The sequence below is a fragment of the Lontra canadensis genome, unplaced genomic scaffold (genome assembly GCF_010015895.1).
Source record: "Lontra canadensis isolate GAN:19392208 unplaced genomic scaffold, GSC_riverotter_1.0 scaffold30, whole genome shotgun sequence".
NCBI classification, from domain to species: domain Eukaryota; kingdom Metazoa; phylum Chordata; class Mammalia; order Carnivora; family Mustelidae; genus Lontra; species Lontra canadensis.
The window spans coordinates 1354158-1374808 of NW_022631024.1; the positions used below are offsets into that span (position 1 = coordinate 1354158).

At 49.4% G+C, this 20651-nt stretch overlaps 1 protein-coding gene across 2 annotated transcripts; it reads left to right on the plus strand.

Annotated features, from left to right (window-relative positions):
* Positions 1-386: 386 nt before the first annotated feature.
* On the plus strand, positions 387-19199 carry BSPRY (B-box and SPRY domain containing). Of its 2 annotated transcripts, none has more exons than XM_032865648.1 (6): positions 387-575; positions 4083-4181; positions 12309-12539; positions 13657-13682; positions 17035-17159; positions 18361-19199. In XM_032865648.1, exons 1-6 carry the CDS (start codon positions 399-401, stop codon positions 18885-18887), a joined length of 1185 nt encoding a protein of 394 aa, XP_032721539.1. In that variant the 5' UTR covers positions 387-398; the 3' UTR covers positions 18888-19199. The 2 variants fall into 2 exon arrangements, with proteins under 2 accessions (XP_032721539.1, XP_032721540.1); XM_032865649.1 differs by having other exon boundaries at positions 13660-13682.
* Positions 19200-20651: the final 1452 nt, after the last annotated feature.

Consider the following 20651-nt stretch of genomic DNA (forward strand, 5'->3'; position numbering starts at 1 on the left):
TATCTGCAAACTACTCGTCCAGAGCTGCCTGTCAAAAAAGGGCTGTTGTAGCCCATTATAAAACGCTTTAAGGCGCTTACCAAAAGTCTGGCGCTTAGTAAGTGCTCAATTAAGTTTGCTACGGTCACATTAATACTCGGTGTTTTACGTTTGTCCTAAAACTAACACGCATACAAGGCGACTTAATTCAGCAGAAAAATCACAGAACTGGCTGAGGCCGGCGGACCCCGCGCGGGAGTGCCGGCGAGCGCCCACCCGGCGGCGGCGAGGGCAAGCGGGCAGGAAGCCGGGGTGGCCAGCGCGCCGGGCCGCCTGTCGCGACCCGGGGGCGGGGTCGCGGAGGCCCCGCCCCGCAGTCACCTGCGGCAGGTGGAGCGCGCGGCGCGGGGCGCTCGGCCATGTCTGCGGAGAGCGCGGGGCCGCCGTCCGGGCAGCTGTGCCCCGAGCACGGCCAGGCTCTGAGCTGGTTCTGCTGCTCCGAGCGACGGCCCGTGTGCGCCGCCTGCGCGGGGCCCGGCGGCCGCTGCCGGGGCCACCGCATTCGCCGGGCGGAGGAACGCGCGGAAGAGCTGCGGGTGAGCGGGCGGGGGCGCCGGAAGGCGGGGCGGGGGGAGGAGAGGGGAGGCTCTTGGAAGGAGGGGACGCCGTGGCGGAGCGCCGAGGGGGACCCGGCGGCAGGTCCGGGGCCCAGGCCCCGCGGTGGGGCTGGCCTTGGAACTAGTCAGTTAAGGGTGGGGCCTCTGGAGTCGTGGGGACGTGAGTTCGAATCCCGCCTGCTCCCCACCTAGCTCAGAGTCTCGTAAGTCTCAGAGCCTCAGCGCCCTCATCTGTAGGGCAATAATAGCGCTCATTTATTGGGGTGGTTGTGCCAGAGACCCAAGATAATGGGGGAAATGCTCTGTAGTCTACCACATAGTGGCGGATCCAGCTGCCCACTCTTCCTCCGTTGCATCTGTTGAGGGGTGAGAGCCAGGCCTGGCCTTGGGCCATAGGCCGCTGCACGTCCTGGGACTACGTGTGCCCCACCTCCCGCCCCGGTGGAAGCTGACCTGAGATAAAGCCGGCCCTCCTCCCTCCTCAGCCCCTGGGCTCAAAGCCCCTCCCCCGTCCACCCTTCAGGTTTCCCGGTGAGGTGATTTCTTTTCCTTTTCGGGGTTGGTCTTGACTGTACTCCAAACTGGCTCGACCTGGGTAAACGGAGGGGGTGGGGAGGATCTCAAGAGGTTCTTGGTGGATCTCTTCCCCTAGAGTTCCTCCTCACCTCCACTCCAGTTACCTCCAAGCTGCCACCTTCATCACCACCTGCCCCTGATCTGAGACTGGGGAGTCCAAGTTACCCTGCGTCTTCCTCCCTCCTTCCATCCTAGTTGCGGTCCCTGGGGATTTCCTTGCAATTTGATTAAGCTGTTTGGTTTCCCCAACCTCACCCCAGTGCTCTGCCCTTCTGTGAGGCCTGAGGGCTCTCCCTGGGGACTCAAACTGAAGGGTAATAAACACACCTAGCTGACTGGCCAGGAGGGATTCGCTTACTCAGTGACACACCCGAAAGCTCCTGGTTGGTCCTACCTGTCACCGCTACCCATCATCCATAGGAGTGATGAAAATAAGCTCAGATAATGTGGTATGATAAACTTGCGTAATGGTGGAAACTTTGCAAGCGCCAAAGCACTTCAATGTCCATCATCTCACTCCATCCGGACCAAACTTTGGAAGTGATATCCTACCTCCATTTTACAGATGAGGAAACTGAGGCCCAGAGCAGGCTGGTAACTCCTCCAAGGTTTCTAATATTCAGGAACTGGACCAAGGGAATCATTAACTTGGTCAGACAAAACCACCTCTTGGTTCATCGGAGGGAGGAAGTGGTGCGAATGGGTGTGAGAATGCAATAAAACCTAAAAAAAAAATAAACCCCAAAAGTTGCCACCAGAGCCACATCCGAGTGGTAGAAGGGCGTGAAGGCTGGGGCAGGGTGTCCGGGCAGGTGCTTGATTCGGAATGCCTCTGTCCGGGGTGTCTTCCCCGAGCCCTACTGAGGTCCTAAGTATGTTCACCTCTTTGCGTGGAGGGAGGAATTTCTTTCCTTCTCTTCTTTCTCTCTTGCCTTTCTCCAATTTTGAATATCTTATGACATTTACTCCTTCTGTGATGATATATGTGATTCATACTCCTTCTGTGATCCCTCTAGTGTCAAAGAAATTTTGCCCCAGGGCAAGATGGTTAGCATTCACAACTTCTCTCTCACCTTCGTGGTTCTTGTCCTGTCGCTTTTTGTAAGTTTCGCCGGGTTTCCTTCGTCCTCTGGTGTGTGCTGATCACAGCTTCCTCGAAGCAGCTCCGTTCTTTCACTCAGTATTTGGACCAGAGAAGCCTCAGATGGAATTCCTGACTGTGGGGGGTGAGGATTTGCAAGGGTCTCCTAGAAGAGGAGCCCAGCTGCCTTTTGGCAGAGCTCTAAGGGGAAGCCGTGGAGGAGCTGTTGGCTAGGAAGGAGTCACGTTCAAGTACCTGGAGAAATGGAGTGGAAAAGCAGGGGCCTGGCAAGTCACCTCTCTGGGGGCTTCAGCATCTTTGTTTCTAAAATGTTCCCCTGCTCCCCTGGGCACGCTCCCAGCTCTGGCCGATGTGAACCGTGGCACCTCTTGTGGTCCCAGAAGTGGATGTTCATTCATTCAGCAAATATTTATCCAGGGCCTCTATGTGTAGGAGGAACTTTCTTCTAGGTAGTGGCCCATAGCGAACAAGTCAAAGTCATGGTGCTCGTGTTCCAGCCATGGGGGGAAAGATACAAAACAAGGAAACACACCCAGAATATACAGGCAGAGGTGTGATAAATGCAAGAAAGAAAAATAAGCGAAGTAAGGGAATGGGCTGTGGGGGTGGTCAGGGAGGGCTTCTGAGGAGGTGACCCTGAATGGAGTGGGGGAGGGGACTTGCATATAAAGGGCTATATCCCTTTATATATCCAGAAGACTGCTGGCCGCAGAGGAAGCAGCAGATGCAGAGACACTGTTGTCAGAAAAAGTTTGGTGTGTTTATGGGACAGAAAGAAGGCCAGTGCGGAGAGTGCTAGGAGGTGACATTGGCACAGTAGGCAGAGTCCCATCAGACAGGGCCTTGTTGGCTAAAGTGAGACGCTTGATCTCACCGTGAGTGCGCTGGAGAGCCATTGGAGGGTGTGGAGGGGACGTGACTGGACCTAATTTCTCTCCTGTGAGAGATAATGGCTGTCTGGGCAGAATAATAGGAGTGGAGGTGACCCGAAGTGGCCAGAGGAGAGAGAGAGACAGGAAGAGAGAGGAACTGCAGAGTCAGGGCTGATAGGACTCACTGAGGGATTAGATACATGCCGGCCTGGAGAGTAACCCCAGGGTGTGGGGTTGGGGTAAGGAGGTTGATGATTGCTAAAGAATGGGGACGTCTTAGGGAAGGGCAGTTTGAGAAGCCATGTTCTTCTGCTGAGGTGTGGAAAGCCAGGGAGCTGGGTCAGAAGGAACACTGAGAGCGTGTGCAGGCAAGTGATTATGGTGATGGACCACGGATTTCAGGAGAAGGAGGGAACTGAAGCCACAGAGTGGGTGATGGACATTGAAAAGTGGTAAGACTAGGGGCGCCTGGGTGGCTCAGTGGGTTAAGCCTCTGCCTTCAGCTCAGGTCACGGTCTCAGGGTCCTGGGATCGAGCCCTGCATCGGGCTCTCTGCCCAGCAGGGAGCCTGCTTCCTCCTCTCTCTCTCTCTGCCTATTTGTGATCGCTGTCTGTCAAATAAATAAATAAAAATCTTAAAAAAAAAACACAAAGAAAAGTGGTAAGAGTAACGTTTGGGTGGCCTCAGCTGAGCTGAAGAATGGTTGGACTGGGGAATCTAGAGTTAGTCATCTGGAAGGATAGAAGTGGCAGGGTGTGGGCCCCTTAAATGAAGAATTTGAAAGTGCTATAGTTCTCAGTAATAGCAAGGTCTGGGGTGTGACCCTGGGTGCAAGTGGCTGAGGTGGGATAAGAGGGGGGAGATCACTGGGATGGTGGGATGGAGTGGATGGATCAACATGGAACCAGACACCATGGGTGTCCTTTGCATTGCAGAACAGGATCGTGGACCAGTGTGAGAGGCTGCAGATTCTGAGTGCCAGCATCACCAAGTATGTCGCCGAGGTCCTGCCAGAGAAGAACCAGAGAGCAGTGGTAGGTAGTTTTCCTTCTCCTATGCTCTGGACCCCTCCTAGGATAAGACTCCAGCTTCGAGAGTGTGGACCAGTCTGGGATCCCTTCCCAACCTCACAGACTCACTGTGCTACTAGCAAAGCTGGATGCCCGGGAAGGTCGGTTTCCCATCTCTCTGAGCTGTGCTCTTACCATCTGGGCAGAGAAGACCATTCCTGGTACCACACTGGGGCAAATACTGCTGGAAAAGGACTTTTTTGGGGTAAAGGATCAGGAAGGGTAGCATTCTTCCACCATCTGAGTATGTAGTGGTCAGCCCCTAAATTAGAAAATAACCTCTAGACTTGGATGTGGAGTGTTCTTTACGACAATCTTTATGCAGTAGGTGGCAGTTACAGTCCTGTTGACAGATGGGGAAATGGGTCACCAAGAGGTTAACTGACTTGCCCCGGGTCCACAACCTTCTGCCGGAGTCAGATCCAGGGCCTGGATCTTCTGACTCCCAGGCCAGGGCTCCTTCTGCAACCCCCCTCTGCCAATCCTTTATCCAGCTGACCCCACCGCCACTGCCACCTCCTCACTCTCAGCTATGCTCCTCACAGGTCGGGACTGTGGATTTCTTTCAGGACATGCCATCCTTCCTTCCCCAGCATGGACAGTGGTGCAGGCTTGGCACGCTCTTAGTCAAGGTTCTTTTGATTGCGTAGAATGAAACCCAGTTGAACTAGCTTGAGCAAAAACAGGGAACTTCCTGGCAGGATACAGAAGCCTCTAAGAACCTGAAGGAAAGAAGAAGCTTCCAGGAGGCCAGGCAGCTCTTCTGTGCTCAGTCCTGCGGCTCTTAGCATGACCATTCCTCTCTCTCTCTCTCTCTCTTTTTCTTCATCCTTTTTATTTTCTCGCCTTGACAGCGCTGGCTAGGGCCTCAGTACAATATCAAAAGAATCGAGTGTAGCAGATGCTGACTTCAAAGGGCATACTCACAGCGTTTCGCCGTTTAACAAATCTGTGAGCACCCACCACGTGCCAAGCACCGTTGTTCTCTGTGCTCGAGATTCCACAGTGAACAAAACATACGGAAATTCCTGTTTTCCTGAAACTTACATCATTAGTCGGGGTGGGTGGATGGGTAGGGGAAGGCCGATGATTAAATACATGCTATGTCAGAAGGTCGAAGGTTTTATGGAGAAGTTCAGCATAGGAAGGGGGACGTCCTTGTTGGGAACGGGGTTTGTGATTGCATACGCTGCGATCGGGAATGACCTAAGTAAAGGTTGATATTTGCACAAAATTTACAGAAGGTGAGGGAACGGACCAGATATCTGAGGGAGAGTTCTAGAAAGAAGGAATGGCAAGTGCAAAAGCCCGAAGGTGGGAGCGCACCTGGCACATTGGAGGAGCAGCAAGGGGGCCTATGAGCTGGAGGCAGAGTGAAAGAAAGCAGCAGGAGGTGACGTCCGAGAGGCAGGGTATGGGGGGAGCCACACACATAGTATCCCCGCTGGCCACACAGGGGCTTTGCCTTTAGTTTGGGTAAAGTCGGAAGTCTTTCGAAATTTCTGTGCACAGTAAGATGATATGACTTAAGATTAAAAAGGAACACAGTGGGGCACCTGGGTGCCTCAGTCAATTAAACGTCTGCCTTCGATTCAGGTCATGATCCCAGGGTCTTGGGATTGAACCCGCATCAGGCCCCTTGCTTAGTGGGGGACCGCTTCTCCCTCTCTCTCTACCTGCTAGCCCTCTCACTATCTCTTCCTCTCTCCCTGCTGTATAAATAAAATAAAATCTTTAAAAATAAATAAAAATTTAAAAATTAAAAAAATTAAAAATTAAAAGGAAGACTAGCTACTATGTTGAGAAGTGACCATAGGTAAAAGCAGGGAGAATGATTAGTAAGCTGGTGTCATAACCCAGGTGAAAGACAAGAGTGGTTTGGACATGAGTGATGGTGAGAAGTGTCTGGATTCTGTGTTTATTCTGAAGGAACAAACAGCAGAATTTGCTGATGGATTGGATATAGGCAAGAGAGAAAGGTACGGGAGGGGGGCAGGATAACTGTTAACTTTTTTTTTTTTTTTTCCCTTTGAATGCCTTGATTTGAGAACTGGAAGGATGAGGTAACCATTTACCAAGGTGGGGTAAGACCACATGTAGAGTGATGGTTGACAGGGGAGGAGATTAGGTGCTCAGATGTGGATGTGTTAAATTTGAGACGCCTGTTAGATATCCAAGGGAAGATGTTGAAGAGGTAGCTGGATATGTGTAAGTTGGGAGAGGGCTAGGCTGAAGACAGATTCCATGAGTGTATAAATGAGTGATATAAACTGAAAGCCACAGGAAGGGATGAGATCACTAAGTGATTAAGAATAGATAAGAAAAAAGCAGGGATCCAAGGACAGAGCTCCAGAGCACAGTTAACCATTAAGAAGATAGAAGGATAAAAGGAGGGCGCCTGGCTGGCTCAGTCGGAGGAGCCTGGGACTCTTGATCTGAAGGTCATGAGCTGGAGCCCCACATTGAAATTAAAAAGAGGAAGAGGAAGATGAGGATAGGAGGAACCAGCAAAGTCGACCAAGAAGGCACAACAAATGAGATAGGAGTCAAGCTAAGATGTTGTGTCCACATAAGAGGTTTCAGGGAGGTGGGATGTCAAATGTTGCAGAGGTTAAGTAAGGTGAGAAATGAGAGTGGGCCATTGGATTGAAAAACATGTTCATCAGTGGAGATTATGATGGAGGGAGTGTCTTGTAGAGTGGTGGAGTGGAAGTCTGATCGGAGTGGGTTTCAGAGAGAACAGAAGAGTAATTTGGAAGAGTTGGCACAGCCAACACTTGAGGAGCTCTGCTGCAAGAAAGGAGCTGAGAAATGGGATGATAGTCGGGGGGGTGGTATGGGATCAAGAAGGTATTTTTAAGATGGGAGAAATTATTCTGTGTATGCTGGTAATCATTGTCTGGTAGAGAGGAGACAATTAATGGTGAAGGAGAAAGGGGGATACTCAGGTACAACAAGGGGGGTGGGATCTAGTAGACAAATGGAGAGGTAGCTGGAGGTAAGAGCCTGGGCATTCACATGCTGAAACGGAAGGCAGAGCGTAGGGGCGCACATGCAGGTACGTGGGTAGGTGATGGGCAGAGCTTGTGTAAGTTCTCTTCTGATTGCTTCTATTTTCCATTATTTATCATGTTTGCTGCAGGTTCTTAATGATGCCGTTGGTCAGTTTATAGATATGCTTTATTCCCCATCAATCAATTGCCAAACATGGCAATACATTAATAAGACTTTCTCACACTAAACCATCTTGAATTCCTTCTAGTAAGCTTGATCATATGTATTTTTTTTTATTTTAAATTTTGAGGTAATTGTAGATTCACATATAGTTGTAAGAAATGATCATAGAGCCATATCCCCTGTGCCCTTTGTCCAGCTTCCCCCAATGATAACATGTTACCTAACTGTATAGTACAGTATCATAACCGGGACATCGACGCCTGTACAACCCACCTTATGCATGTTTCAGCAGTTTAACCTGCGCTCGTCTGTGTGGTGTGTGTGTGTGTATTTATTTCTGTGCAGATTTATCTCATGTAGATTCGTGTGATGTCTCCCACAGCCAAGATAGAGAACAGTTCCATTGTAAGGATCCCTCGTGCTACCCTCTTATCACCGAGCCCCCTCCTCTCCTTCCCCTTGTGTCACCCTTATACAAAATTTTTAAGGTTGGATTGCTAATCTTAGTTTCAGGTTTTGGGTGTGTGTTTCAGGATTTTTGTGTCTATACTCAAGAGTGAGATTAGCCTATGAATTTCATTTTTTGCATAGTCCGTATCAGATTTTGGTGTTGAGGTTCTATAAATCTTACTCAATGATTTGGGAGCTCTCTGTTTCCACTGGAGGTGTTTGTGCTAAGACTGGAATTATCTGTGCCTTGAATATTTGGTGACACCTCCTGTGAAACTAGCTGGGATGGTGTTATTTTTGCAGGTGAATTTTTTTTTAAAGATTTTATTTATTTATTTGACAGAGAGATCACAAGTAGGCAGAGAGGCAGGCAGAGAGAGAGGAGGAAACAGGCTCCCCGCTGAGCAGAGAGCCCAATGAGGGGCTCGATCCCAGGACGCTGGGATCATGAACCAAGCTGAAGGCAGAGGCTTTAACCCACTGAGCCACCCAGGCACCACTTTGCAGGTGAATTTTAACTATTGATTCATTTCCCACCATGATTAAAGGGTTCTTACTTTTTCTTTGGTTTTAGTAATTTTTTTCTAGATAAATTATGTATTTTGTCTATTTTTAAATTTAATGGCATAACGTTGTTCTTAATCTTTTTTTTTTAGATATTTATTTTAGAGAGAGAGAAAGTACAAGTGGGGAGTGGGGGAGGGGGGAGAGGGAGAAGTAGGCTCCCCGCTGAGCAGGGAGCCTGACGTGGGGCTCCATCCCAGGACCCTGAGATCATGACCTGAACCAAAGGCAGAAGCTTAACCAACTGAGCCACCCAGGTGCCCCCCAAGTTTTTCTTAATCTTGATTAAAGTCGCCACTGGCTTGTCTATTTTGTTAGTCTTTTCAAAGAACCAGCTTTTAGTATGTTGATCCTCTCTTTTGTATCGCTTTTTAAAGTTTATTTTTTTCTAGTGACCTCTATACCAAGGGGCTCGAACTCACAACACCAAGATCAAGTCACATGCCCTTCCAACTCAGATAGCCAGGCGCCCCTCTTTTGTATCTTAAAAAAAAAAAAAAAAACAAAAAAACTCATTATTATTTCCTCTTATCTTTTTTTTTTTTAATTTTATTTATTTATTGTCAGAGAGAGACAGAGACACAGAGAGAGAATGAGCAAGGGCAGCGGCAGGCAGAGGGAGAAGCAGGCTCTCCACTGAGCAAGGAGCTGATGCGGGACCCAAGTCGAAGGCAGACACTTAACTGACTGAGCCACCCAGGCGTCCTTTCTTCTTCTTTTTCTTTTTTTTAATTTTATTTATTTACTATTTACTTGACAGAAAGCACAAGCAGGGGGAGTGGCAGGCAGAGGGAGAGGGAGAAGCAGCCTCCCTGCTGAGTAGGGAACCCAATGAGGGACACTGATCCCAGGACCACCTGAGCCGAAGGCAGATGCTTAACCGACTGAGCCACCAGGGCGCCCCTATGCATCGGTTCCTCTTATCTTTATAATTTTTTTCCTTCTAATTTTTTTTTGGAGGGGGATGGATGCCATTGTTATTTAACTCCCTCAGCTGAACACAGTCTATTAATTTTAGTCTGTCTTCTTTCTCAAGGTCAGCATTTAAGGGGCGCCTGGTTGGCTCAGCGGGTTAAAGCCTCTACCTTCGGCTCAGGTCATGATCCCAGGGTCCTGGGATGGAGCCCCGCATCTGGCTCTCTGCTCAGCCGGGAACCTGCTTCCCCCTCTCTCTCTGCCTGCCTCTCTGCCTACTTGTGATCTCTGTCTGTCAAATAAATAAATAAATAAATCTTAAAAGAAAAAAATCTTAAAAAAAAAAAAGAGGTCAGCATTTAAGCCGTATATTTTCATCAAGGTGTTGTTAGCAGACCTCTCACAAATGTGATACGATATTTTCATTCAGTTATAAGTATTTTTAAATGTCCACTATGATTTGTTATTTTACTATGTGTTATTGGAAATAGGTTTTTAAATCTCCAAATATATGGTTTTACTTTTTAAATTATCATTGTTATTTTTTTTCCAGTAATTTCTAACTTAACTTCATTGTAGTCTGCATATCAGTTGTTTGAAATTTGTTGAGACTTGCTCTATACCCTAAAACACGGTCACTTTACGTAAATTTTCACATTCAGATCTTTTCCATACTTACTAATTTTTTTATCTACCATATTTACTGATTGTTGTCAGGGAGCATTTATAATTTCATATCATGCTGTAGATTTGTCTATTTTTCCATAGAATTCTGTCTTTACTGGGCTCTTCAGTTTAGAGGAGTGTAAAATTCTAAAATAAATGCCAAGCTGCATTCAGGGCAATAGAGTCTGAGCCCTGGATTAAGCCGGTTTTCAGTTTCCTTTCCACATTTGGATTCTAGGGGATTTCTTTTACTTAGCTGCCCAGGCAGCTTGACTTTTAAAAGGATGCTTTGGGCTATTTTTCCAGCATTTCTGTGCTTTGTTCTAGGATACTGTTTAGTTTATTCTGGCATATCTTTGGAAAGGGAAATTTTTTTTTTCTCTGCCGCGCTTTACCAGGAATGAGTCGAGAAATGTGTTGAAATTGATTACAGTCTTCCAGTGAGAGAGTGTCTGCTGCATCTTGGGCTGGGATCTGTTCTTGGTCCTGCTCACAGACGTAGTACAGACGTGGCTACAGACACCCACCCCTGTGGGCAAGGCAGCAAGGTGGGATAGAGAGAACAATAGCTAATGTTGTTGAACACTTCTGTGCTGGGCTTTGTTCTGTTTACTTTGTATACATTAACTCATTTAATCTTCTACAATAACCTCATAAGGTAGGTACTATTATTACCCTCATTTAGCAGATTAGAAAACAGAGGCATAGGGAAGATCAGTAATGTGTTCAGCATCCTACAGAGAGTAAGTGGATCAGTTAAGGTTTAAATCTAGGCACTATTTGTCTCTAAAGCCTAACTTCCTGGGGCGCCTGGATGGGTCAGTGGGTTAAATCTCTGCCTTCAGCTGAGATCATGGTCTTAGGGTCCTGGGATGGAGTTCCATGTCTGGTTCCCTGCTAGGTGGGGAGTCTGCTTGTTCCTCTCCCTCTGCCCCTCCCCCTCATGCTCTGTCTCTCTCTCTCTCAAATAAATAAATAAAATCTTTAAAAAAAAAAATAAAGCCTAACTTCCTAACTAGTGTTTTAAGTTGGCTCAGGGAACACTGAAGTTGGAGTTAGAACTAACTCGTGGGTTCACTGAGGCCACTTAGGTTCACTCTTTTCCTGTCCCCTGGGCAAATCGTGGGTCTCAGTTTCTTCTGTAAAGCAGGGGTCATTACCCCCTTCACTGTACAGAGCAGGTCTGCACGGGCAGGGCAAGAGAAAGCTGTTGGCTCTCCCCGACATTCGGCATGAAAGAGACTGCTCTACTCTCCCTTGTCTGGCAAGACTGCAGGTATTTCATGCAACATTTGGGGAGGATCAATTGTCAGATCGCACTGGGGGAAAGAGAATCGTGTTGGACTGAGAGTCCAAAGAGCTGGGTTCTAGTCCCAGCTCTGTCCCTGACTTGGCCTGTGAGCGCTACCAAGAGATTTTTGACTTGATCAGAAGAAACTTTCCCCTCAGTCATTCAGTTTGAGGACCTCCTGTGTGCTAGACCCTGTGCTGACTACTAGGAGGGCCATATTAGCTAACCCGGAGGGGATGGCATGCCCCCAGCATGAATAAGAAGTCTACCACGGAAGCCATTGGAATGGACAGATTTAGGAAAGAAGGAGATTTTTTTTTATTCAGACATAGTCAGAATATCAACTGGACTACGTTGGCATGGATCCTATTGATGGGGAAGACTTTGTAGGGTCTTTCATGCTGTAATTCTCTTATTCTCTGACCTTGATCCCTTGGCCTTGGTATTCTCAACTATGAAATAATTAGTTCTAGTTGGTCCCTAGACCGTGCCCAGCTCTTCCATTCTGTGATCCTAAATCTAAGATATGAAATGGATGTCTGAATCTCACATTTCTTTACCTTAAACCATATTTGGGAACTCCCTTTTTTTTTTTCTTTTTCTTTCTTTTCTTTTTTTTTTTTAATTAACAGATAATGTATTATTTGCCCCAGGGGTACAGGTCTGTGATTCATCAGTCTCACACAATTCACAGCACTCACCATAGCACATACCCTCCCCAATGTCCATCATCCAGCCACCACATCCCTCCCACCACCCTCCACTCCAGCAACCCTCAGTTTGTCTCCTGAGATTAAGAGTCTCTTATGGTTTGTCTCCTTCTCCGGTTTCCTCCCATTTCATTTTTTCCTCTCTTCCATATTTGGGAACTCTTAAGGCTGGGATGGCATAAGCACTGTTCCTTCCATTACTGTGCCTGTGCCAGACATGGCTAATCAATCCCAGCACTCCTTCTTACTGAGCCCAGATCCTCTTAATCTTGACTGGGGATTGGCTAGGACCCGATTCCCTGTGTTATCTCTCACCAGAGCACAGCCAGCTCGGCACGGGAACTGGTCATCCAGAGGCTAGGTGTGGTGAGGAGTTTGTGTGAGAGCGAGGAGCAGCGTTTGCTGGAACAGGTGCATGGTGAAGAGGAGCGGGCCCACCAGAGCATCCTGACACAGCGAGTCCACTGGACTGAGGCGCTGCAGAAGCTGGACAGCATCCGGACCAGCCTGGTGGCCATGCTCACCCATCTGGATGACCTCCAGCTGATTGTAAGTCAGGCAGGGGTGAGGACACAGCCAGTGGACCAGACACCCCGAAGTCTAAAACATCCAGAATGTGTATTGGTAGGAGTTGGGTGGATAAGGATAATTCAGAGCAGGGATGAGGCAAGGAAATAAAAAAAGAAATAAAATTAAATGAAAAAAATTTTTTTTTGCACCTGCTAACCATTCTTTCAATAGTGAGCAAATATTTGCTGAGTGTCTACTATGAGCCGTTGTGCCCTGGGGTGGGGTGACAGGATACAGCTGTTAGCGCCTCATGGCCTTATGAAGCAGATGAATACCTAAACTGATAGTGGAGGGTTATGTGTTCTGGTAGAAGACATCACTGGGAGCCAGAGACCCCGCAGTCCAGGCTTGCGGGTGGCAGGGGTCAGGGGCAGCTTCCTGAATGAAGTAACTTCGAAGCTGGTGCCTGACAGGTAAAGAGGAGCCGCTATGATGAAGGAAGTGGGGAGGTAGAGACAGGGCTCAGAAGCGGAGGGAGGGAGCGACCCGGGTGTCCCTAAATCGGACCGCCCAGAAACGACTGTGGGTCATACTTTGATACATATCCCTGCAGAGTACTTTCTATAGATATGCAGATGCTTGCAGTTTTAATGGGACAGTCTGACGTGTGAGGAAATATTCCAGCAGAGAAATCAGAATGTGGAACAACAGAGCTATTCTGCCGTTCAAGTAGGGCAGTTTCCATCGCTGCCCTAGATTGTGCCTTCACCGGGTCCCACTGCTTCCACATCAGAGCACATTCTGTCCCAAACTGGGACGGTCACAGGAGAAGAATCAGTAAGCGTCCCAGCCATCCCAGAGCTGGCAGTCTGGGGGAGGGTGGCGGGGAGTTGGTAAATACGGAGGTCCTGTGAGGGAACCGCAGGATGCCCCGGGGCATGGGAGCCAGTGATCCGGGCGATCCATTCCCAGTGTGCGGTGAGAGCTGTGTGAAGAAGAGCCCAGAGAGCTTTGCTTGGGGTCTTAAAGCAGGAACAGAATGCTTTGTCCCAGAGTCTGCCCACATGGCACCCTCCATGTCAGTCGAACATACTCCAGTCTTGACTTCCTGCTGAGTTCCTGGTCCCCAGCCTGACTCTGTTTTCTTTTCTTACAGCAGAAGGAGCAGGAGATTTTTGAGAGGTGAGTATGGCCCCGTCATTTGCCTGGGCAGATGTGCAGACCATTGCCCGCAGGCCTGTAACTAGTCCGTGTCATTCAGGCCCCGCTGGTCTGGGGAGAAAGCCCACCGTGCGCCGTCTGGCGGCGCGCCTGTCCCAGAGCCATGCTCCCTGGACGGGGGGTCTTCCTGCGTCTAACTTGGAGACCTGCTTTAGATCCCTGGGCCGGGGTCATAAAAGAAACACTTAGCAATGGGAGGCTTGCCAAGGGCTTTCTGAAATGTTATCCTGCTACAAAATCTCCAGTCCCCCTGTTGGAGTGTTTCACACCTCCCCCGCCATCTACAGATAAAAATACTGAGGCTCAAAGAAGGAAGGGCAGGGACCTTCCTACACCCCTTAGCTGGGGTGGAGACGCACACCCCACGCCTGTCCCATCACCCTCTTCTCTGCCTCAGTCCCCCTTTCTCTGAGAAAAGAATCTTTGAAACCTAGGTGTGCATTACCACCACTCACAGTTTGCATTTTAATGAAGCAGTAATAAAAGCACTTCACCAGGCTCTCCCAGGTCCTGAGAGACTGGGAGCCAAGAGCCCGAGGAAGTGGCCAAGAGGATGTAATTTGCCAGGCAAAGAAATTAAATTCTTGCAGCTTCTGTGAGAGATTTCAGAGCTGTATCTGGGGAGCACAACCCATTCTTCTTAGCTGTTTTTATATTTAAATTTCAACAGTAATACATGTGCATGGGAGAAAGAGAAAAGAATGCCATCAGTATAAGACCACTGAAAATTTAAAACATCTCGGGGCGCCTGGCTGGCTCAGTGGGTAGAGCATGTGACTCTTGGTCTCAGGTTTGTGAGTTCGAAGCGCCACAGTGGGCGTAGAGATAACTTAAAAGAATTTATTTTTTTCCCATTCCCTTCCCAATCCCATTCCCTGGAGGTGATCAGCTTTAACAGTCAGTGATGTATCTTGTGGGACTTCCCTATGTAAACAGGGTCGCGGGAGAGTATGATTGGACTTGTTGACCTCTAAAAATATATATATATATTTTTTAACACACTAGGGATTGTTTTACTGCTTGCTGTTCTATAACTTATCAGACTTTCCTGGAATCTCTCCGTGTCAGTATGTATAGATTTACCTCACTCTTTGGCAAGTCTGTGAAGGCTCCCCTGGTGTGGATGCCCCCAGCTTTATTTTATGGTTTCCTTTAAAGGCTTGTTCCTACTTTTCCCCTCTTTTAATCTTTCCACACTTCTGCTAGTCTTCTCTTTCTCCTTTATTGTCTTCATCCTGTTTTCAATTTTAAGCTGTTCTGGTTTTTGCAAAACAAAACAAAACAAAACCAAAAAAACTTAATCTTTAAATTTTTTTTTATTTTGGTATTTTGGTATGTTTCAAATGTAGAGAAAAATTGGAAAATAGTATAAGGAGTTTCACCTAGAAAATCCAATTGTTAGTATTTTGCCACATCTGCTCCCTTTCTTGGTCTGTCTTTTCCTTCCTATCTATTTAACAGATGAATATGTGACACTTATTGTTTCTACCCTATTTGAGAGTAAGTTGCAGAAAGTGAGACTTTTTAGGTCTAAATACTTCAGCATCTTTCTTTCAAGAACAAAGACCATCTCTTACATAACTACAGTGTCACCTAAGCTCAGGAAATTACTGTTGATGTGATACTATTATCTAATATACAGTCCATATTCAAATGTTGCCAGTTGTGCCTGCAAAGTTCTTAACAGTGTTTGGTGTGTTTTTGTTTTATGTTTTTTGTTTCCTAGTCCATCTGGAATTCCTGATTTAATCTGGAATTTATTCCTTAGCATTTTAAAATAACAATAACGACAAAATACTTAAAAAAAAAAAAGATTTTAATTGTCAGAGAAAGCAAGAGGGAGAGCATAAGCAGGGGGAGCAGCAGGCAGAGGGAGAAGCAGGCTTCCCCGCCAAGCAGGAAGCCAGATGTAGGATTCGATCCCACGACTCTGATATCATGACCTGAGCCGAAGGCAGATGCTTACCCGACTGAGCCACCCAGGCATCCCCATGAGTTTTCCCTTCTGAACCATGAGGTGCTGGATCAGCTGGTTGTCTAGACTCTAGCGTCTACAACTGGCCTCAGATTTGCCTCGGCTTGACTCAGCATTGCCAACACGTGTTCCTCTTTTCTCCCCGCCTGATGGCTGGGGCTCCTCCAACCCTAGATGCAGTGCTTTGAGAAAGTGGCAACAGACCCTCTCTTGTCCTGACCACAAAGAGCCTTTGTTACCAGAGCCTGCTCTCAGCTTTTCTAGGGCTCTGTTCACCTTGCACTTCCCAATCCAGGCCAGCCACTGGCAGTCTTGCAAAGGGCTTGCATCCATGAGATGTGCCCCACTCTCTCTCCCTGCTCCTTCATTATGGGCAGAGTCAGGAAATTAGGGGAAGAGTGTGCTCTCAGAACCCAGTTCAGAGATCTGCAAAGCTCCTTGGCAAACCCTTATTTTGTCCTATACCCCTTTGATCATTTTCATTTTAGATCAAGGGGAAAATTATGTTGAACAGTGCCTGGATGCCAGGCTGGGTTTGTTCTATTTTTGCCTGGAGTCAGGACTTGAACTCAGCTCCCCTTTTTAGCTGAGTGCTTTCTTTGAATCTCTTTTCTTTCCTGTCAAATGGGATAACAACCCTCTCCCAGGTTATAGCAAAGATTACGTGAGATTCTACAGAGGGAACTGGATACTTAATAAATGGTCATTCTCCCCTCCTAGGCATCTTCTGTTCCCATATTTCTTCCAGCCCAACCTAGTGCCCCTGTGAGCTGAGGAGAGGTGGCTATTGGGAGCAAAGCACTGGAACTAATTTATGGTTCGGATGATAACTGATAGTCCCTACTTGTGGGATCCCTCAAGGATATTTGCATTTTAAGAGCAGAGGAGTGGCTGTACCTTCTTACTGAACCAGTAGGTTTTGGAAGGAGGCGAGGTTTTCTCCATATAGGACGGGGGAGGAAAGGCTGGTGCATGAGTGGCTCAGGTCCCGTCCCTGCTCTGCTGCTAACTTAGAGACCCAGCAGGTAGTTTCTCCCACAGAGCAGACCAACTCCAAGTTCTAATACTGGCACCAAGTATTTACCTCCCTGGAAATTGTCTGCCTCACTGGAATTAAGGCCCCTGGGCGGGAGGCACAAGGGGAAAGCCCAGCTTCCTGTTTGGCTCAGGCCTCCTTTTAGGGGGCTCTTGTGTGGGGCCTGGCTGCCAATCCTGGTATCACCCTCATGGGAAGATGATTTTACTTCTGTCCCTTTCCCATCATCCTATATTGATCCAGATCCATTTCCAGAACCTTCCTGAACCTGCTTTTTGTTTTGTTTTTCTCCCCTCCACAAGGACCGAGGAAGCAGAGGGCATCTTGGATCCCCAGGAGTCGGACAAGTTAAACTTCAATGAGAAGTGCATTCGGAGCCCACTCCTTACCCAGCTCTGGGTGACAGCGGTTCTTGGGTCCCTCTCAGGTTAGGAACTGTTAGGGCCCAGCGCCAATGGGAACAACTGGGTGGCTGGCTGACTGGCTGGGTCACACCGGGGAGCAGAACATCTGGCACGGCAGCTAAAGCAAACAGTGACACTAGATGAGGCTTGTCATTCGTGAAGCCAAGGTGCTGGACAGGCCTGGTGCAGCTGGGTCCTTCCTGTGTCCAGACCAAACTGCTCTGTGGGCTCTAAGAAAAATCTGGTTCCTGTAAGTCCCGGCTCTGTCCTGCCCAAGTGGGACAGCTTGGTATTATTTCTTGGAAACCGAGTTTCTCTTTAAGAAGGTACAAGTGCTGGAGGGCATGTGGAGTGAGAATTGAGCTGCCTAGGTTTGCCTCACTTACTCCCTCACCAGACACTGACTCAGGCCGGCTGTGGCCTGGCCCCGTGCTGCGTGCTAAGGCCATGGGGCTGAATGCAGCCTGCCCTTCTCCTTGCAGGAGTTCCCACTCAGGGCGGAAGTTCTCCAAGCAGAACCCCCCAAGCTAGGTGGCAGCTTCTGTGCCCCTGGTTGGAGTGTTTGCACAATTCACAGAGAGGTTAGGGTAATGGGTTGACTTGTTCCTCAATTTTTAGCCCTCCTCCCTTGTGTGTCAGCCTTCAATGTTGAGTTCAAGCTCTAGCTTGTCCGCTCTGGATTCTGTTATCAGAGAGTGCCTGATTTGCCAGCGGTCCCATTTCATGAGTTGTTGGAAAGTAGGATCTGATGCTTCCTAGCTCCCAGGGGCCATGCCCCAGGGACAGATCCGATCTGGGGGCCGCAGAGAGGCTCAATGGGAATGCGCTCTGATCAGTGCTGGATGCTAGATACGGGAACAAAATGCTGGGTCTTCATTCTGCCCTGCCACCAACTAGGTGTGTGACTTTGGGCAACTTGCTTCCCTCTGGGCCCTCTTTCGAGTTTACACATGAGGGTCTCAGACTAGTAAGAACTCTTGTTGTCATGGCCACAACCCGGTGAGCACTTACTAATGCTCGGCACTTCAGATCCTCACGCCCACCCTGTGATAAGTCCGACTGATCCCCATTTGACAGCTGAGGGGACTGGGGCTCAGAGAGAGGAAGGGGCTTGTGCGAGGTAGCTCGTTGCCAGGGAGTGGGGAGGAAGCCCTTTGCGGCCTGACAGGGCCGGGTTAGGGCTGAGGGTGGGCCTTGGGCAACTGGGAGACTTCTTCCTGGCAGGCATGGAGGACGTGCGCATCGACGAGAGGACCGTCAGCCCCTTCCTGCAACTGTCAGATGATCGAAGGACCCTGACCTTCAACGCCAAGAAGTCCAAGGCCTGTGCAGATGCCCCCGAGCGCTTTGACCACTGGCCCAATGCCCTCGCGGCCACGTCCTTCCAGGCTGGGCTGCACACCTGGATGGTGAACGTGAAGAACAGCTGCGCCTATAAGGTGGGTGTGGCCCTGGGCCAGCTGCCCCGCAAGGGCTCCGGGAGTGACTCTCGTCTGGGCCACAACACCTTCTCCTGGGTCTTCTCCCGCTACGACCAGGAGTTCCGTTTCTCACACGACGGGCAGCACGAGCCCCTGGGGCTGCTGCGCTGCCCCAGCCAGCTGGGCGTGCTTCTAGACTTGCAGGCGCAGGAACTGCTCTTCTACGAGCCGGCCTCGGGCACGGTGCTCCACGCCCACCGCGCGCCCTTCCCGGGGCCCCTCTTCCCAGTCTTCGCGGTGGCCGACCAGACCATTTCCATCGTCCGCTGACCCGTGGCCGCCGGGAGCCCCGGTCTAGCCCCCGCCACGCCTCCAGGCCGCGTTCCTACCCAGCGGTCTCTTCCCCAGATGTTGCCTCTGCCCAGGGGGCCGCTTGCGGAGGGGGAGGGGTCTGTCTTGTTTCAGGTCTGGCTTCAGCGGAGACCTGCTGGCTATCTGTGGGGAGCCTGCTACCCCCTGGGCCTTGGGCTCCCAAATCCACCAGGCATTTGCCCCTCTGAGGGCATCTTGTTCACTGCGTCGTGTCTGGCATCCAGCACGGGGTCCGGTGCCTACCGGTTGTGCAATAAATATTTGGCGAGCAAGCGGCTGGATGGAAAGGTGCCTGGGTGTGTGGTAGAGTCTTTCGAGACGCACCGCAGGGCGACCTGGGGTGAGGCCTTCAGGCCCCACACAGCTGATGGAGTAGGAGGGCCCGATGTAGGGAACATGTATGTTAGTAAAGATTGTAAAAGGTTGAAGTGTCTTCCATGTCCTCTGTGGGTGATCGCACAAATCCCCCAAGTGTTAGCTCACATCTTAAGAGATGCAACGGCTAGGAAAGAGAGCCCTTCCTCACCCTCTTCCACCTGCCCAGCGCAGCACACCCAGCCAGACGAGCCTTAAGATGGTTCTGGGCCCTGCATTGCTGGAACCCAGGGCAAGTAACTTCCTGCTCTCTGAGGTCACATTACAACAGTAATCCTCACCATTCCTGTTTTATCTAGGAACAAAGGCAATCTTACCTACAACTTCAGGCCCCTGGGCTCAAAGATGAGTGCCAGAGCCCTCCCCACTCTTCAGTTTGCTCAATAATTTACTCCAAACGCTGGGTAGATCAAATCCAGTCCACAGACCGAATAGCAGCTTTTTTGGTTGAGATGACTTCTGAGGCCCTTGCAGCTGTGAGAGCACAGCTCACAACCCACATCCTTACTGCCCGGTACTTGGGAATTAATGTCACCTGGGCTTTGCACCAAGCCCAAGGAAGAGAGACCCGGAAGTATGGCCAAGTCTGAGAAGGGCCTCCCTGCCCTCACATGGGCACAGTCTCTGCCCAGAAATCTGGGTCAAAGCCCATCTTTTTACTCGGCACCGGAAGGCCCCCCTCATGCCTTGCTCCCCAAACTGCCCATCTAACTCAGGCACCCCTCAGTCTGTAGTTCATGGCCCTGCTGCCAGAAATGCGTCTTATTCCTCTGCCCACTGAATGTCACTGCAGTTCGGGGCTACTCTGGAGCCCTCCCCGGCTGTTGGCACCAGAACACAACACCGTGTATGTGCCTGGCAGTAGGCAAGGAATAGAAGAGTCTGGTAAACACCAAGCAGGTGTGAGAGGACAGGAGTGTGAAGAGGGGAGAGGCAGGAAGTGACATGGAATTTTTAAAACCCAGCCTGTTTCTTGGGTCTCCAGTCATTCCCCCCATGTGTCCTACACCTGCCACCTCAAACTCCGGTCCCTGTTCCCTGTGCTCTCCTACCTCCGTGCTAACACCTATGACCAGGGTGCCCTTCAAAACTAGCCTCCTGTAGAACACCTTCCTTGGTCTCCCAGGATCGCACTGTCTCAAGGACACAGCTCTCTCCTTCCAAGTCCTAAACTGGAACCCAGGCTCTCCCATACAAGCTGTGGCCTCAGGCAGGCTCCTTCACTTCCGAATCTGTTTCTCACTTATAAAGTGCGGGTCCCACTACCTCTGCCCATTAGGTAGCTCTGAGGGTTATACATGCGTGTAAAGGACTAAAACATGGCTAGCACAAATGATGTTTCTTCTC